This window comes from Toxorhynchites rutilus, chromosome 2 (assembly GCF_029784135.1).
Source record: "Toxorhynchites rutilus septentrionalis strain SRP chromosome 2, ASM2978413v1, whole genome shotgun sequence".
Classification (NCBI taxonomy): domain Eukaryota; kingdom Metazoa; phylum Arthropoda; class Insecta; order Diptera; family Culicidae; genus Toxorhynchites; species Toxorhynchites rutilus.
In genome coordinates this window covers 244,883,331-244,902,060 of record NC_073745.1, presented here as the reverse complement: position 1 = coordinate 244,902,060, position 18,730 = coordinate 244,883,331, and the positions used below count along the sequence as shown (strand labels likewise).

At 36.3% G+C, this 18,730-nt stretch overlaps 3 protein-coding genes across 4 annotated transcripts; 2 read left to right on the top strand and 1 right to left on the bottom strand.

The window, feature by feature from the left end:
• Window positions 1-5,907: 5,907 nt before the first annotated feature.
• LOC129766771 (cuticle protein 19-like) lies at window positions 5,908-6,287 on the bottom strand. Its single transcript, XM_055767369.1, has 2 exons — window positions 6,279-6,287; window positions 5,908-6,216 (listed from the first exon to the last, which is right to left on the bottom strand). The coding sequence occupies exons 1-2, from the start codon at window positions 6,285-6,287 to the stop codon at window positions 5,908-5,910; spliced, it is 318 nt and encodes a 105-aa protein (XP_055623344.1).
• Window positions 6,288-6,788: 501 nt separating this feature from the next.
• LOC129769527 (cuticle protein 19-like) lies at window positions 6,789-7,209 on the top strand. 2 transcript variants are annotated; one of them, XM_055771856.1, is made up of 2 exons: window positions 6,789-6,839; window positions 6,901-7,209. In XM_055771856.1, the coding sequence occupies exons 1-2, from the start codon at window positions 6,831-6,833 to the stop codon at window positions 7,207-7,209; spliced, it is 318 nt and encodes a 105-aa protein (XP_055627831.1). In that variant the 5' UTR covers window positions 6,789-6,830. The 2 variants fall into 2 exon arrangements, with proteins under 2 accessions (XP_055627831.1, XP_055627830.1); XM_055771855.1 differs by having other exon boundaries at window positions 6,792-6,839; window positions 6,898-7,209.
• A 7,726-nt stretch (window positions 7,210-14,935) lies between these two features.
• Window positions 14,936-15,313, top strand: LOC129766770 (cuticle protein 19-like). Its single transcript, XM_055767368.1, has 2 exons — window positions 14,936-14,944; window positions 15,005-15,313. Exons 1-2 carry the CDS (start codon window positions 14,936-14,938, stop codon window positions 15,311-15,313), a joined length of 318 nt encoding a protein of 105 aa, XP_055623343.1.
• The last annotated feature ends 3,417 nt before the right edge of the window (window positions 15,314-18,730 follow it).

Here is an 18,730-nt window from a genome sequence, read left to right as displayed (position 1 = left end):
GATAATATTTGCTGAGTTAATTGATACTAACAAATATTCACAATTGAAATTTCTGAAAAAAATGAAAAAACCATCCGTCTTCCAAAGTAAACAAACTAGAATGCGCTGCGGAGGTCAGATGTATTGGTATTGATTCAACAGAACAGAAATGTCCGTTATGGTTAACGTTCGATTTTTTAAACACTCAATTTCCCCGGCTATTATGTATGTTCTTCTATCGCAGTTATACTGTAGAAAAGTTCACGTATTTTTGTATTTTATCGGTTATTTTTATTGAATTTGAAAACACCTTCCAAACATACTTGCTTTAAATCAAATTTACTGCCCAATAAAGTTATGCAAAATTAAACGAAATTGATGGTAAGTGGTAGCTAATAAATTAAACTTCTTTTTGGTGCAAAACATTATCATTTGGTTGCTTTCCAAAGGCATTAAAAATTATCAAAGTTCGATTCTTCGAACGCTTGGCACAAAATGGGTTAATGAAATACATTAAACATATAAACATCCGTTCAAATCGTTTCATTCGTTCTTCTTTATCGATCACATTCGATTAATTTCATAGATCGTTAAAACATTCAAACACACTTACTTAATACATCAGTTATTTTTTATTTAACACCCAACATATTTGTTTGGAACAATTTATATGACAGAACAACGTTTGCCGGGTCAGCGAATGATACCACAGATAAACACAAAATATGGAACATATACATGCGAATAGTTTGAAAATTTTGGTTTTTTTGTTGTTTTGGAGGTGTTGAGATCCTTGTTTTTGTATAATTTTTAGATCAATGGTAAAAATCTCGGGAACATTCCATTTTTTGCTCCTGAAATATATAATATTTCCCCATTTTTATTCTGATTTTGAACAATAGACTCATTTATTAAAATTTCTGACTTCCACACCTTCTGAGCGATTTTCGATCCTTTAACATCAAATGATAGGTGTTTAGATTAACTTATCAGGAAAATAGTGAACTGCGTCCCAAATGTTTAAATTTTCGACCGAACTTTTGAAGAAAAATTGATAGTAATTGTCGGAGATCGATACACGCCGACCTTACGACGCGAGTTGGGTTGCCGGTCAGTATTCGACGTTCTGCTGAACAGACCGTCCAAGACATAACCAGAAGTTAGACAATGAAAATCCCGCGTAACGAGAACTCCAATGATAACTTCCTTGCAAGGGAGAGGTTTGGTTAGAACCGTCCTGCAGTACAGGCCAATTCTAATTCCAAGTTTGTTTGTAAGTTTCTATGTTCCACTTGCAGCACAAGTGAAACAGAGTAACTCAGGATTTGTAGCGAAGTGAAAGATGCAACTTAGTAAACTTCCTCACGCCGGAGGAAAACCTTTTTCGGATGTAGAGGACCCGAACGTACTACTTGAATATTCTTTGGATACTTTATTGATACTGATTATTTACATGCTTTGTGGGTTCTTAAATACTAAGATAATGGATTGTCAGCAATTTTGATGCCCCTTGCTTCCCAGTGTGAAAGGAGTTACAATTTAATTCAATAATATTTTGCCACCCGGGAAGCAAAGGGCGTTCAAATTCGGTATCCCTTTCGAATCGGGAATATGTGTCCATGCTATACTTTTTATACAGTATGTTCTCTTCCAGTCGCTGGTTAGATTAAACCGCGACGAAATCTAATTGCTGATCCTAGCACAACTGACCTATATCCATAACCTATATGCTGAGTTTTGACGTAGGATTACGTCTTTTGGGAACATATTGGGGTACAAATTGAAAATCAAAAATCGAGCAAATCGTGAAAATTGTCCAATTTCAAACGCTTATTACTCAGTCATTTCATGATGGATTGATGAAATTTTTGCGTCAATCGATTTCGGCACTCCATAACTTTTTTTTATATTGAAGAAAATAATGTATGTCATGGAACTAACTATCGAACAATTGAAAAATCTCAACCCCTATCCTAACGGAAAAACCCTCATTTGATTGGTCGAAATTGACGACACATGCGGCGGTTCCCTAACAGAGACATCAATACCAAGCAGCCTGGGGGAAATCGACATAAAAGAAGGGGGAGCTTTTGTTCCTACCGAAATGTGTTCCCTAACAGAGACATGAAAACCAAGCTGCCTGAAGGAAATCGGCAGTGTGAATACGTGTAGGTGGATCTTCGAAACCAAGGTGCCCGGGTAAAATCGGTATGGCAAATATATGCAAGTCGGGGGCATTTTTATATTGCAAGTAAGGAGAGTGATACGATTAATTCTAACAAAGAAAATTTAAATTTGGAACTTTAACGTTGGTTGCTTCGTGAAATTTCATATCAATGACCGATCGTGTATTGTGAGAAATTTAGCACAAGTGCAGGTGTAAAATTGTATATGGTAGCAGTTGTGTAAAAAATTACTTGATATATAACAATTTATTTCAATTTTCGTAAACAAAAACTGAGGTGGGAACACAACGGGTCGTTCGGTTTAAACTGTCTGTTTGGTTGTGTTCATTTTCACCCAAGGAAAGTTTATACGGCGAGAAAATTGGAAAAGTGAAGAAATATTGGAAAAAGTGATTTCCCATATGCTTTACATATAGTATAGTATGTTGTGTTATTGCTAGTTTTTTTAAAATGCGCATTGGGTTGAATAAACACTCAGAAAGTAATTATAAAAGAAAATCACCTTTCCCATTTTAAATATGTTTTCTCTATATTAAAGTATTAAGTTTTTACTGATGAGAAAAATTGATAATTGTGTACGGTATTGGTAATTATCTTATATTACATTGGTGAGTTTTTTTTTTTTCTTCATTCCATCCATATATAACACAGGAGGCATCTCGCCTAGGATCACAGAAGACGGTTTTCATTATATCTCGTTTCACTTCGGCATCTTTTATCTGATATGCATTATACAACGACTATTTACCATCCTTCTATCATCATCACTCGGTAAACACTGATGGAATGAACAAACAATACCGAACAACTAAACAAAAGGGCCACCCAATCATTATTATATCCAAAATCAACAGATAGCCTAACGGAATGCTACGTCAACTATGCGGCCGTGTCTCGGACACAACCCTCCTGTGACTTTTTATCAAAAGAGAACGTTGTTGGTGAAAATTGATCAATGCAGATAGGTCACAGCCGCATATTCGGTTCTTTATTTGCGAATACGAAACCGGGAAAATTGCAAGGATTACATTTTAGGGAGAAATAAACACATTTTTACATAAAAATAATGTACGATGATTGAAGTTTCTTTTTAGAATCAATATCTTTTAACGCTTTGTGGTCGTTTGTCTGCTCTCAGCCACCACAGCAAGAAACCATGCTAATCTTAGCATGCTTGATGTCTAGTGAACATGTTCACGAATCGATACAGTGCTCCTATTAGTAATAGATAACGGTACTTAGTATCAAACAATGTAGTCACCCACAACAGATAACGCACAGTGCGTTGAATGCATAGGGATGTGGGAAAAAATATCATAACAGAAGAATTTAGCCATTGTAACACTTTGGTGTGATGAAAATGATTGTTCATAACTATCAGAACTACAGTTTGCATAGATGTCTCAAGCGACTTTTTTTTTAAATAAAAACATTACAAATATATTTGGAATTAAATCACAATGAAATACATTGTTAAGTTAATATATGGGTAAATTTAAAAAAGTTTATTTTTCATAATCTTGCATTTATCACTACTTTTTCAAATAAAAATAATTCCGACCAGTACGACACCCATGTCCAAATTTAATACGAACGCAAAGTTTTTCTTCAAATGATCTTGAATTGTTTTTTTCTGATAAGGATAATCTACTTCAATTATGAGTTTTTTTTTGAATATATTGGGATAATTTTAATACTGGACGTATAAGAGTAAGGACTTCGAATTTAAATATGTACAGATCTTCGAATCAACAAATTATTTGTAGTCGAGAAAAAAACTAAGAACTTCAGGAATGATAATTTGAGAGGGTGCACACTCACTCCACTACAAATAAAAAAAATAATAATATTTCGAATCAATCGCAAACAGTACCCTCAAGTGGCAAGTTTTGCTTATCTTTCAGCTCCTAGCAGTAGTGTATACAGCAACAGAAAAGCTTTTTTGTTATGATTTATCTTCTGTTAACACCCAGATCTGGATGACGGGTGTATTTCCTGGGAGGCCCCGTCACTCAGATGTGGGTAACACTTTTCTCGTTCAATTTAAATAGGATTTTTAAACGGAATTTGATAGGGTTATGTAGGGTTATGTAGAATAATCGAAAAATCAAAAACATAAAAATATAGTTTTTATACTATACTTTCAAACGGTATTATAAAGCATTACCTACTGTAAATATGTTTGTATGTTTATCTGCAGGGTTGTCCCACATTAAAATTTAACCTCCTTCCTGTTGACCGATTGATCTGAAATTTGGAGCACGCCTTTATCTCTCCTATTGTTATAAAACTGCGTATTCCATGATCTTGAAAATCCAAAATGGCGGCCGCTACAAAATGGCGGACTACATATTTTATCAAAACCCTATCAATATCGGTATCAAATGAAAGGGCTTGATTAGTAGAACACAGTTATTTATGAAAAATGTAAATCCAAAATGACCGCCATCACAAAATGGGATTTTTTTTTAATTCATCAATATGGGTATCAAACGAAAGGGCTTGACTAGTAGAGCATTCTTATTTGTGAAAAGTCACATTTCAAATGTACTGTTGAAACATCAATATCTTTATGTCGTCTATATTAAATTCTTTTAACATGTCGTCCAGGTCTTCACTTGCGTATAGTTCCTCTATATCCTAATCGGAACTCGATGAAATAATACTCGAAACTTTTCTTCTAACGCTTCGCATTATTTCGTCGTTACTACTTTCCTCGCCTTCAGATTTACTATTACGCCCACACATGTGCGTCTAAAAAAAAATGTTTTGGGCCTATCCGAGTTGTGAAATTATTATTCTCATTCTCAAAAAAAAAAAAAAAACTTACAACTTGCTTGCTTCTTTCAGGTTTTTATCTGCCAATCGCAAAGAACAATGAAAACGATTCACGTGAAGAGTCTGAGTTGCCGAATGTGATACAGTTTGTGATGATTATTTTCCCACAAAAGTGACATATGTTCTTGGTATGATATATTCACAGAATCTTCGCAATCGATTGAATGGAATATTCCATATTTTACAATAAAAATGCAGTTATTCATCATCATCGAATATAGTATATAGAGCAAGTACGTTCTGTTGAATTTCATTTTTTATTATTATTACTTTTATAGGTTTTCTAATCATCAGTCAGTTGATTTCATTCGGATTCAACAGAAAAGTAGTCCGGAATCTATCCCGAATTCATTACTATCGTTGTCCGCTTATTTCTTGAGCGCACCGAGAGTTGAATTTGGGCCCCGCAAGAAACTCGACCGAATCGCTCTAGGCGACGAAAATGTTAATGAGAAACTGCTGTTTTTTCAAATATCGGGCATCCGGCCGGATAGCAAATCCAATCCAATTTTCCAATTCCAATTTTTAATAGTGTGGACCAAACAAATATGCTTCGGTCGGTCACGCATAGTGCTATTTCACTACATTGCTGAGCGCATCAAAACAGCCGCTTTATAGTATGAAAATCTCATTATTATGGTCACGCAATCCTCAGCAAAAATGCTTAGAAGCAAGCATTAATAGGACATATTAATCTGAAACTAGATTTTTCAACAAAACAAAAATTTTCACATGGAATCATGTGATATGGAGACATGGTACATGGAAAAGTACCACATTTGACCGAGAAGAGCTGTTTAAAAATCTTATTAGGGTAATTAAAAATATGATACACTCCTCTGTTTGCATCAGTAATTTTATTCACTATATAAATCTGATTAGAATTTCGATCCCGCAATCAGTTTTAGTAGTGCTGGTGAATGTTGGCATAGCTTTCTCCGTGATGGGGATGATGAGCATGTCCCTTGCGTTCGACGTGGGGTTGGAATCCGCCCTTATGATCTGAAGTGTAATCGACAATACGATGTGTTCCATCGGCTTCATCCAGAGTGTACTGTCCCTTCACATGGTCCCCATCACGATGTTCCCACTGGCTCTTGTGATCATGGGTGTGATGATCCTTGACTCCATATTCGAACTTGTACTTAGGATAACTATGATAATCCTCGTAAGCTGAAACTACCACAGCAAGGCAAACTGCAAAAGCTATTATCTGTAAAAGGTAAGCTATATGACGATTCGAATGTTACGGAATGTATAAAGTTTCAAACAAACCTTTAACATTTTGTATCGATTAACTTTTTTTCAACTGGAATACAGAAACTTAACTGGTACCAGGCAAACGCAATAGTACAGTATTTATACAACCAAAACCAAATAAAGTGGCTATCTATGAAAGATACTTTCATTTATTTCTGCACACATTCCGATAAAAGTTTATCAGAGTTTGTCAGGCGATATTCCGAAACCCAAGTTGCATTAAACCGTTGACCGCCCAATCATAATGGATTGACAATGGTCGATCGGATGTGATAAGTGTTTTCCACCCGCAGCACAGCCATTGGTTAATGAACCGTGAAATTTTCAACTGCTTAACACGACGCCAGCAAGGTTGGTGTTGGAAAATGTACATCTAATTAGAATGTTCGGTATTCGACTAAGTGCAACATGGTAAGAATTTTTTGCTGACAATGTGAACTTGTGTGTATTGGTCGGCGGGTACAACGACCGTTTAATATAAATATTTTGAATCGCTCCTGTGTTCATATCAGTCTCGGACCAGCTTTAGGTTCATTACATTATCTGCAGTCAACATCACAACGGACAATGTTTAAGGTAGCTTTGAACAAAATAAGAGTGCAAATATATTTTTATATTTTTTTCGTTATTCCAGCAGATTATCACGATTATTGCTTGCAGCTTAGTGCTGGCTTCGGCTTACGAAGATTATCACAGTTATCCTAAGTACAAGTTCGAATATGGGGTCAAAGATTACCATACCCATGATCACAAGAGCCAGTGGGAACATCGTGATGGAGACCATGTGAAGGGACAATACACTCTGGATGAGGCCGATGGAACGCATCGTATTGTTGATTATACTTCTGATCATAAGGGCGGATTCCAACCTCACGTCGAACGCAAGGGACATGCTCATCATCCCCATCACGGAGAAAGCTACGCTAACATTCATCAACACTACTGAATCGTATTACCGAAATTTTTGTCAGAGTTATGGAATAAAAACTTACAAATGGAATAAAGATATGCCGACATCAGTTTAAAAATCATGCTCATTACATTTGGGAAATTTTCAGCCTAATTTAGTAAGGTGAATGAATATTTATTTTTTTGCTTCAGTGAAGCAGTTGAATGGTTTGTTCTAAATTTTGCGAGGCTATTTAATAACGAGACTGGTTGCGAAAAATATACTCCCATTGGCTCCTCACACACCTTTTCATACATTTTTTCCATTGTTCGAAGCAGTGCTGAAACTCTTCTTTTGTGATGGCGTTCAAAAACCGCGTCGCTTTTTCCTTCGCCTCTTATACGGACTGAAATCGGGTACCTTTCAACACAGAATTGATCTTTTTTTATCCCTTTTGTTTATTTTAGGCTCATTAGCATTTTAGCTGTAACAGAGTCGAATTTTAATCGTGTACATGTCACATGTTTATCATATCTATGATTAGCACAGTTGCCATTTTTCGGCGTTAGACTATTCCCTACTATACCATTGCATATGGTACACATTACACAGTAGCCATTTAGGCGTAAGAGTTTTCTATCTGTTCTTCCATTATCCAGTTAGACCGGACAGCGGGGACAGTTGTTAATCATTGTTGAGTTATTTATAGGAACAGCAGCCCGATGTTTCTTGCAGAGCAGAGCAGTTGTATGGACGAATCGATCTTTATTCGACCGTGGATCGATCTCCATCGCTGATGATTGTTGCGTGGACATAGCTATTTTGTAACAACACAAAGATGGTCAATGAGGGCCCTGAATTTTGAACTCACGATCGATCGCTTACTAGGCGAACGCGCAACAAATGTGGCTACGGAGACCCCCAGAGAAGTGATCTTGGAGAATAAAAAAAAGTCGCATGGGGCTGGCGTGTACGGGGCATGTTTGAGCACTGGAATGCCCTTATCGGCTAAAAATTGCTTCACCGACAGTGCGTTATGAGCAGATGCTATGTTATTCGTGTTTTTCGTCACACATGGTTTCCGACGCGCACTACAAATCACGTTCCATTCAAACCACTGCTGCTCGCAAACTACTATGGTGACGAAAACGTGTTTTCGTACGTTTATAGCAGACATTTCAAGCTACCGAATGCACTATTCGTTTTCCCCCACCCCTCTAGGGCGCCCTCCAGGCGCGCAGTCTCGTTATTTAACATATTGCGGACCGCTCACGAGATTTCTCGTGTTTCGCGTTCCGTCTGTTACGGATGGATCACGAAATAACCAGTGTTTTCTACACATAATGGTTAAAACCTTGGTTCCCCAAGAATCAAACGAGGCCTACCGATGCCTTGTCTTCGTCTCATCCACATCGAAGGAAACGATCTCATTCGTGGAATCCGAACAAATGAAGCGTTCAAGTTTGCCCCAAAACGTGAGGTCCTTAATGTGTTAATAGCCATACCTCGTATATACCACTAAAATGAGCCACAATGAGAAATACTTCAATTTGTAGAGCAAAGTTCAACCGCCTTAATTTTTTTTTTTCAATGTAAACTTCAAATGGAACATTGGACAATCAGAATCATAAACATAAACTATACATACAGCCCCCAAAAAGCTACAAATGGTATGAAACATCTGTACTTCTGGATTAGTTATCTGAGTGGCTTTTTCCGTAATCGAAATTGCTAAAATAGGAAAGTCAAAGATAATAACAAAATAGCACTTTAAATACACTGTTAAAAAATCGTGCTAAAATTAAATTCAATATCAAAAACTTTTATATCTCAAAAACATCTCCCTCAAATTTATTTTTTATGTTTTATTTAACACTAAACCTACCGATGTTTCATGTATACCTATTCCTACCACAGCGGATCAAGTGACCCTTTATGAATAGTAAGTGAACAACGACTCGATTTATATAGTTTTGTTGAGAAACGTGGCATTCCATATTTCTCCTGTATATTTCGAAATTTTTAGTATAACAATTATTAGTTAAATTTAAATTTATTTCAATTATGAAATTACAATTTTTGACACGCAAAATAGCACAGTAGCTTGGAATGGTTACTGGTTTATTCTAATCTTTCACTATTCATTCGAAAATACAACAAAATATAGAAAGCAATAGCAACAATGTTTTATGCAATGTTTTTTTTATCATAACCACACATACAAATCTTTCTGATATCATATAAATGTTTACATATATTTTCAGTAAAAAAAACTAACAACCTCACGTTATGTTGAGGGTAACACTTTTAAAATGCCCAAGTAGAATATTCTGAATATTCTGAATATTCTGAAGAAAGCCTAAATTATGAATGGATCAATATGATGACAGTAAACTCAAGCAATGATAAATGCAACATCTACTTGTGAAATGGAATGTTTCCATTCAAAAATGACGATTTTTAAAACCGGACAAATCATGATTATATTTTGGGCAAACCATGATCATAATTCCTCTTTAAGGAAAATCGTTAAAAACGTAAAAATTTGAATAATTTCAACACCTTATGGTAGTATTAGCAACTACAGACTTGGGGCTTTTCAACAAACCCAAACTCGTATCGATTATGTGTGATTTTCATGAAGAAAAATCGATTTACATTCACTAGTAGCGTAAAAATACCCCAAATCGGACAAACCAAGATCATTTACCGTACTCGTATTACGGGTTTTATATACAAGGTCAATGACCGTGGATACGGTGTTATGAAAAATCAGTCATAGTCAAAATAATTTGATGTGGAATTGCTTTTTTTAAACTTCTAGCGAAAATTATGCGTTGAATTGTACATTTGAGGGAGTTCAAATATAATGAACAGGGATGGTAAAATGAACCAGTGTTTGAATTTCAATAAATTAACTAAAAACCAATGATACATTTGACCACCCTATTCGTAGAACATATGATGCTATTCGAGACTCCCTGTTATGCATGAATCTGTCGAGATTGATAATAAATGATAATAAATGAAAACAGATATTGCTCTCTAGGTATCCATTCGGATATATTAGGTTATCCATTATTTTCTCGTCGGCTGGCTTTAGTGATCAATATCTCGCGTAATATCGACCATAAAATTTCGTTTAGGCTAACGAGCCTAAACAACGACAACGGTTAAGGTGGCATTTCACACTAAAAAAAATCTTTTGTTATTTTTGTTAATGCTATTCAGTTGTGAGTTACAGGGTATCAACAATGGATGTCCACCAAGAAAAAATTCGGTACATTTTACACTTTTTTTATAAGTGCGAAAATGCAAGCCAGGCCGCTGGATTTGTGATTGATGTTTATGGTGGCATACGTGCAATTAAATTTATTATCAAATTAATGAATTTTCTATTTTTTTAAATTTTTAAAAAATTTTTTTAAATTAGTTTTTCAGTATAATACACTACATTATGATCTTTGGGTGGGTGCTTCAGAAGGCACATTTTTTGAATGGCAAATTGTTTATAACGAATTTTTTCAAATTCCTCGTCAGCACACACTCATAAGTTGGCAGCGCATGTGGAGTGAAGATGAGTTCGGTCGTTGGTTACACACGATTATCCCTAAGGTCTCGACGAGTGCATGGTTCAAGGGATTGAATGTAGGTCGTGATTTCATTCGCGTGATATCTCGGCTTATGTCCAATCACTACAACCTAAACGCGCATCTCTATCGCATTGGGCTCGCAGCTTTGTGATTGTGGCGATGGCTACCACGACATCGAGCATGTTGTCTGGTCGTGTATCCGGTTCCATGCTGCTCGCTCTCAGCTCTCTAGAGCACTGAGAGCACAAGGCAGACAATCGGATATCCCCGCCCGGGATATCTTAGGTAGCCGTGATCCTGATCTTCTGCTTCATCTATACCTGTTCCTCAGAAACGCCGAAGTCAACGTTTAATGATGTTTCCTTCGTTGTGTCCCCGTTTCATATCCCTCCTATCCGATCGATAAACTTTTACTTAGTCGCGGCAATACACACACACACTCTTTACAGATACACGGGCCAAAGGTTGTGCAGTCCACTGATCATTCAACAAGAGCCAAAGGTTGTACCGCTCATGACAACTCTACACGAACTGATGATTGCGCCGGCTAGTGACCATTCTATCCTGGATTCCTCGAGTCGAGAAAGATGCACCACGCTAGATATGGGTTACAGACTAGGGGGGCGTTGCTGATTAATGGTCAGCTGCATCCCAATAGGAAGTATCCCGTGACGGGCACAGGTACAGAGCATTGGAGACATCAACATCCTAATCACGAGAACACTTGTAATACTAACCTCGAGCCAACCGCGAGTAATCGGTTACATATTACTAACATTGATAATAATATAATTTGACAAAGTATTGGACTCCCGGCCCCGTGACGCTATCGCCATATGAGCCTTGATAAAAATATATATTTTGGAAAAAAATGGACTTTACTGTCAACAAACGGACCGTTTGAAGCTAGCGAATGACCAGAAACGTTCAGAATTGGCCAAAGGAAGAAGCGTTGTGTTCCATCAGGACAACGCAAGGCCACACAATTTCAAGAGCTTGATTGGGATGCCTTAATGCATCCACCATATAGTTCGTACCTGCCCCCAAACGATTATCATATTTTTCTCGTATTGGAAAATTTCCAGATTGATAATAAATTGGGATCAAGAGAAAGTTGTAAGAATCTATTGCTATGGTTTTTCGCTAATAATGACCTAGACCTCTATGATAGAGACATTATGAAGCTACCTTTAGAATGGCAACAAATTTTCCAACAAAACGTTGTATATTTGACCCAAACCGGACAATCCGAAGCATATTAAAATAGTTTTGAACTTCACCCAAACTATAAACTTGAGATTTATTTTATTCGACCTGATTTATTCGACAAATCATCAGTTTGAACAGCTCACATATTCTAGACGAGGTAAACGTATATTTTCTTTGACTTCTTTGATTAATTTGCATTCGAAATTATTTTATATTTGTTCTTAAAATATGATTGATTTGACGACTTTTTTTCTTTTAATGAAAAATGTACAATTTTTTTTAGTAAAAATATCTTCGATATCTTGAACAACAATTGGTTAGACTATAATGTTCTTCGAAAAATGGGTATTGTAGCGGTATGTTGACGCAGTAAAAAGGCATATTCCTTAGGATGTTAATTTTTTCACCTCTTCCCCTACATGTAATCAATAATGCACATTGCGGGAGCTTTAGTGTTTTTCAAATATGACGCAGACAAAGCAAAACATATTGGGAGACTGACCAAATAGTTCATGACTGAAAACGGGACACGTTAGCCAAAAAAAAAATGTTAATTACGGTTACGGCGAACTTCGTCCCGCCCAAACATGATTTTTTATATGCATATATTTGAACATTTACGTTTCCCGCTAAGCGATTGTTCGTCAGTCATTGAATAGTTCTGGAATTCAACGAATGAACGTTGTATTTAAAGTCTCTATAAAAGTAAATAGAAAGGAATGTGTTATTCCACTTGATGATGCATTAATATATCCGTCTCATAGCAACGTTACAGGAATTTAAATTCCGCGAATTTCAATTGAACTAAAAACATCATATAATTTTTTTTTTCAAAATTTTTCCATTTTCCTTCAAAGTTTTCCAATCTTTTCGCCTTAGCACCTACGGGCAGAGACGAACACAACAAAATGAAACAAATTTAATCGGACAAACCGTTCTCGAGATTTGAACTTATTTGGTGATTTATTTTTATGTATATTGATTATAATATTTTTGAAGAATTTTATTGAGTAAATGATATCAAGAATAAAACCAAACAATTAGGCATTCTTATATGTACTAATTTTGTTCTCTATAATGAAGATTCTTTCGATGACGAAGCGACTGTGTAAAGAAGATTATGATTTTTGGAAATATTTTCATAGAATTTGTCACATTCCAGATCCATTTTCCGTATGACAGTTATCATAGCTTTAACGGCTCCAATATTGAATCGTTACTTTTTCGTTGTCCACGTGTTGTTTCTCATAGAAAAAATCATTTTAACTGGTGCGGTATCACCAGGAAGACACAAAATATAATCAGTCAGTTTCACGAATTTCTGACACTCTAGAAATTTGTTTTCCAGTTCTGAAAATATTTGCGCCTGATGACTCATAATTGGCACGGCATCTTTACTCCACCTGTTTATCTAATCAAATTTAATTCCTCTATCATTTTTCACTCACCAAACGAAATGTTTGCATCCAATGTTTACATCTATAACAGTAAGTTTTTTACTAACGTTACTTTGAATCTCAGACCATTCCGGAATGGACTTGAATAAAATCCATTAACATTTGCGTGATTCTTTTTACGAAAATTTCTTTTTAAAGCGATTTGCTCGAAATTACGAAAATTACGATTTAAAGCGATTTGCTCGAAATTACGCTATTATTTACGCGTTTTTTTGCGTGCACGCATCTTTCGCGTAAAAAAAAATCCAGTGTATTCTACTGTTTCTCTTAAAATAGCATAAAAATAATTTTTCAGTGTAACGTAACGTAAAACGTAAAAATCCTCAGTTTCAAGAAATTTTGTCTCCTATATTTACTTGCACTAACTAGTATTTTAAAAATAGTTTACTCCTCGCTGGTCAAAAATACTTCATCCTCCCTATGCTTAGAATTCTAACACATTAATGAAAAATTAACCGCAACTCCAGCAACATTCTCCCTCAACAATGCCAATAAATAATCGAAAGGTTTCTTGTTAAAAAAGCCACGGGTTTCCAAATAGATCGCGTAGTACGACAACACATTTATCCTGTGAAAATAAAAATGAATTGCCATCCGTCAAAAATATTAAGCCTCTCGATAGAAGGTCAGAGAGAGAAAAAATCTTGTGTTATTATGCTCAGCCAGTTTTGTATAATATTCGCCGATGAAATCACAAAAACTTTTCAATTGTTCTACATGAATACGAAAACACTGAAGATAATTTTAAATCTAAATTATAATCATATTTTCATTCGAAAAAAAGTGTTGAAAATAATGACATTGTAATAAATATTTTTATTCTATATTTTATACTCAAATACGGTACAGATTGACAAAAAGACGAGACAATCAGAATTGGTCGAAAAAACGGTACGTCTGGTCAGCCAACATGTTGGTAAAAGAATGTATGCACTTTGCTGATCCTATAATTAGCTTGAACATTGTCGTTGTGTGGAAAGTCTTTGAAAGACAAACAGTTGTAAGACAAACACTGTTTCGAGACCTAGATTGAAATCAGAATATTTATACTAAACGGAAGAAGCTTCCACTGTCTAGAACGCGTCAATTAGAAATTTACTTTGTCAATTAACCATTTTCCGCCTGGCCAAGTACCAAACAGTTCAACTATAACTACATTTTCCAACACCAACTATGCTGTGTGTCGTGTTAAGCAGCTAAAATTACACGGTTCATTTAACAATGTTTATGCTACGAACGGAAAATTCACATATCACCTGTGGTCGAAAACTGATAATTAATTATGAATGGTTCGTTACATGATCACATGAGTGCAACTTGAGTTTCCCAAAAAAAAAAATTATTGCTTGACAAACAGCCGAGGAAAATTTTCTGCGGATTGTGTGGTCACACCGTTCTAACAATTGAAAGTACCCTTCAAACTAAAAGAGGTTGGTTTGGCGTGTATAAATATTCTTCAGTTGCATTTGATCGACATCAGTCAAGTTTTAGTGTTCCGTCCGGATAGATTCCAATAAATCAAAAATGTTTAAGGTTTGTATAAAGCAAAGACTGCGTCGAGACCAGCAAATAATCTGAACACTCATTTTGCAGATAATAGCTTTTGCGGTTTGCCTTGCCATAGTAGTTTCAGCTTATGAGGACTATGACAGTTATCCCAAGTACAAGTTCGAATATGGGGTCAAGGATTCTCATACACATGATCACAAGGACCAATGGGAACATCGTGATGGAGACCACGTGAAGGGACAATACTCTCTGGATGAGGCCGATGGAACGCATCGTATTGTCGACTATATCTCAGATCATAAGGGTGGATTCCAACCTCATGTTCAGCGCAAAGGACATGCTCATCATCCCCATCACGGAGAAAGCTATGCTAATATTCATCAGCACTACTGAAACTGATATCATGCACGAACTTTTGATCAGATTTATGGAATGAATGAATAAATTGATATATTTCGAACATAAGTTTGGTTTCTCTTACTAATAAGTGATCCCAACCAGACTAAGCTGCAAATGAAACACAAATTTCTGCATTACTCGAGAATTAATGAAGCAAATGAAACCAAATTAGGCATATGGAGGTTTCGGGATGTAATAAATGTTTCTATGGTGGTTAGATACTCCTCCCTCCTCTTTAAGAGGGGACTGCTATAAAAATGAAACACAAATTTCTGCATTGCTAGAGAATTAATCAAGCAAATGAAACCAATTTAGGCATATGAAGGTTTTGAGGTGCAATAAATCTTTCTATGATGGTTAGACACTCCTCCCCCCTCTTTAGGGGGGGGGGGGGTTGCTGTCATACAAATTAAACACAAATTTCTGCATTACTCGAGAATTATTCAAGCAAATGAAACCAAATTAGGCATATGGAGGTTTTAGGGTGCAATAAATGTTTCTATGGTGGTTAGACACTCCTCCCCCTCTCTAAGAGGGGGAATCATAATCAATTCGCCAATCGTAGGTTGACTCATTTGAACGATCCTGTGACTAAACCGATTATGCTGTTCCTAAACTTTGTTCTTCGTAGGTGGCAATCTGACGTTGTGGTACACTTCCGTACCTCTCACGCTAAAGGTCACGAGTTCAATTCTCACTCCCAACATTCCTTCAACTTGGAACGAAAGGAATAGTTTAAGCTCTTCAAATCGCTCAGGATTTCGCTTAACAGCTTAAGCCTCCAACAAAAGCCATCTCGTTTCGTTGCGTTCAACTTTTTTATAAATCAATCTATCTATGTATGCGCTGCAATAAATTCAATATTTTAAATATTGCACTAAAAAAAATCTGTAAATTCTGTATTTTTGCTGAAAATCTGTTATTCTATATACAGATTCTCTATCTGAAATCTGTATCTGAGTCTTTGATGATATGATGATGAAAATATTGTTTACGCTTTTCATTCAGCCTGCATCAAGAGGATTGGAGCATTGTAATATCAGTGTCGATCCTCGCTCCCAAAGATATTTTTTGTATAAGAAATTCAGAAATTCGAATAGAAAGTAGTCATATCGTAAAACATCCGAAAACAAACAATGTTTCTTTATATTTCCTTTTTTTGAATCTGTCAGTCCCAGTGATCAACATTTTTCTAACGAAAAACTCATTGTCGGTCCGTAGGGACCGACACGGTGCTCAGCGTCCCTTACACGATTATCAATGATGACAACCTCCGAGTTCGGATCCAAGCATCCAAAAGACGCGCTCTCGGAGAAAACTCCGTTCCGCGACCTTCATCGTTAGCAAACGAAAACACACTTAGCATGAACAACGCCCACAAAGAGGCGAGCAAAACCACACACAGCAGTTTGTCTCTCTCTCTCTCTCTCTAGTGCGTATGGCGGAAAACGTGACATAAATTTTATGTGCTGGAAACAACAATAATGTAATAATCTGATAATAGGAAAATTACAAGCGATAGAGAAATGTATCATTAAACATGTCCCTTGAAAATGCGGAACATCTCCAGTATCCGCTAGTCACCTCAATGTTTGAAATTGGCTAGTCAAACTAGAGAAGTTGTTGAAACTAGAGAAGTTCCCTAAGAATGACAATAAATTTCAAGTAATCTGTTGAGATTTATAACATTAATTTCAACATAATCTTGACTGTGCTCTTCGAAATTAAGGTAACAACTATGCACGATGATAAGTTAATAACAAGTCAACTGAAACTATTCTGTATTTTAGTCACTGTGGTATAAATCCGATGAAAATGTTTTTAAAGATGTCCAAATCATAGAATATTTAGATCTGCAACCGATTGTCGATTGATAATATTTTTACGCGTCTATCGCAATAAAAAAATATATTTTGAATTTTGAAATAAATTATTGAATAATTATAAAAAGTCAAGAAATATCCATACGTGCTAAATCCCACGTTTCTATTGGTCCAATCTTTGATTCTTTAGTTTTGCCGTCCAAAACGAGCAAGTAACATAGCTTTTTTCCGTGATTTCAGTCCTCCAGTGTCGCTCAAGACAGCGAGAACACAACGTTAATGTTGATACAGTACTGGTTCGCTAGCTGGGCTGAAAATTCAACACAGTTATCGAATTCCGCTCGTTAGGCGTCATGCTCAAATTACGTAACGTGATAAAGGGGGGGGGGGAGGTGGTTTGCGTTACTTTCTGTGTATTAGAGATAGAAAATTGCGTTACGTAGGGGGAGGGAGGAGGTCCAAAATCTGGATTTTTAGCGTTACGTAATTTCTGCACGACACCTTAAAGCGAAACTACAAATTGATTATGACGCCTGTTATTGATACATGAATGGACTGCAGCCTAGTTTAAGGAAGCCCTGTTGAAAAGTAGACCATTTGAAGTAGACCAAGCTAGCGATCGAATACTGTAGTTGATTTTACAATTACGAATAGGTCTATGATTGATTTGGTGCTTTGCGTTAATCGTTCGCGCCCGTTCAGTGGAAGCATTTATTATATCGGCCCTACTTGAGGAATGCGGTCGTATCTTGAATACCGTGCTTCTTTTTTCGTGTAGAATTACGTCTTTCGAAAACATATTTAGAATAAAAACTGAAAAACTGAAATATCGGACGCGTCCCAAAAGTTGTCCAATTTTAGCTGATTTTTGTTGAATCATAAAGTTTTGAGTTTTGCACAACAAGTTCAGTTTTTACTGCGTTGAAAGCGTTGATTTTCTGTTTCCATCGGAAGAAAAGTGCGGCTGAATTTTTCCGTTCCCTGGTTTGGACGATTTAAAGGTGGTGGTTTTAGTGTTGAGGACCAAAAAGCGTTCTGGTCAACCGAAAAAGACGAAGAATTAGAGACATTACGCGATCAAAAGTCGTGTCAAACGCAAACTTGCATAATCGCTCGGAATAACACGACATAATATTTCTACATGACCTAAAGCCGCAGAATATCTCCAAAAGCATAGAAATTATGGTCCACACGAATTGAAAGCGAGAGATGTCAAACGGCGATTTCGCGTGTCTGAAATATTTGGACGGCACAAAAAAGTCTTTTATTGCATTCAATCTTTACTGGGAACGGAAAATGGATGCATTGCGACAATTCAAAACGCAAAAAAAACGCTTGTGAAGTCTGGCCAAACAGGAACATAAACATAAAGCCGAATATCTGTATTTGGTAGGCTGCTTAAACCTGGTCAAACGATCAAACTTCTACCGGCAACAGTTGATCCGTTCAAAGCGAGCTATTGCCGAAAAACGTACAGATTATGCGACCAAACATGAGTCGATATTATTTCATCATATTTCACCCATCCTATAACCCTGACCTTGTCCCTTATGATTACCATTTGGTGCGATCCATGTAGAACGCTTTG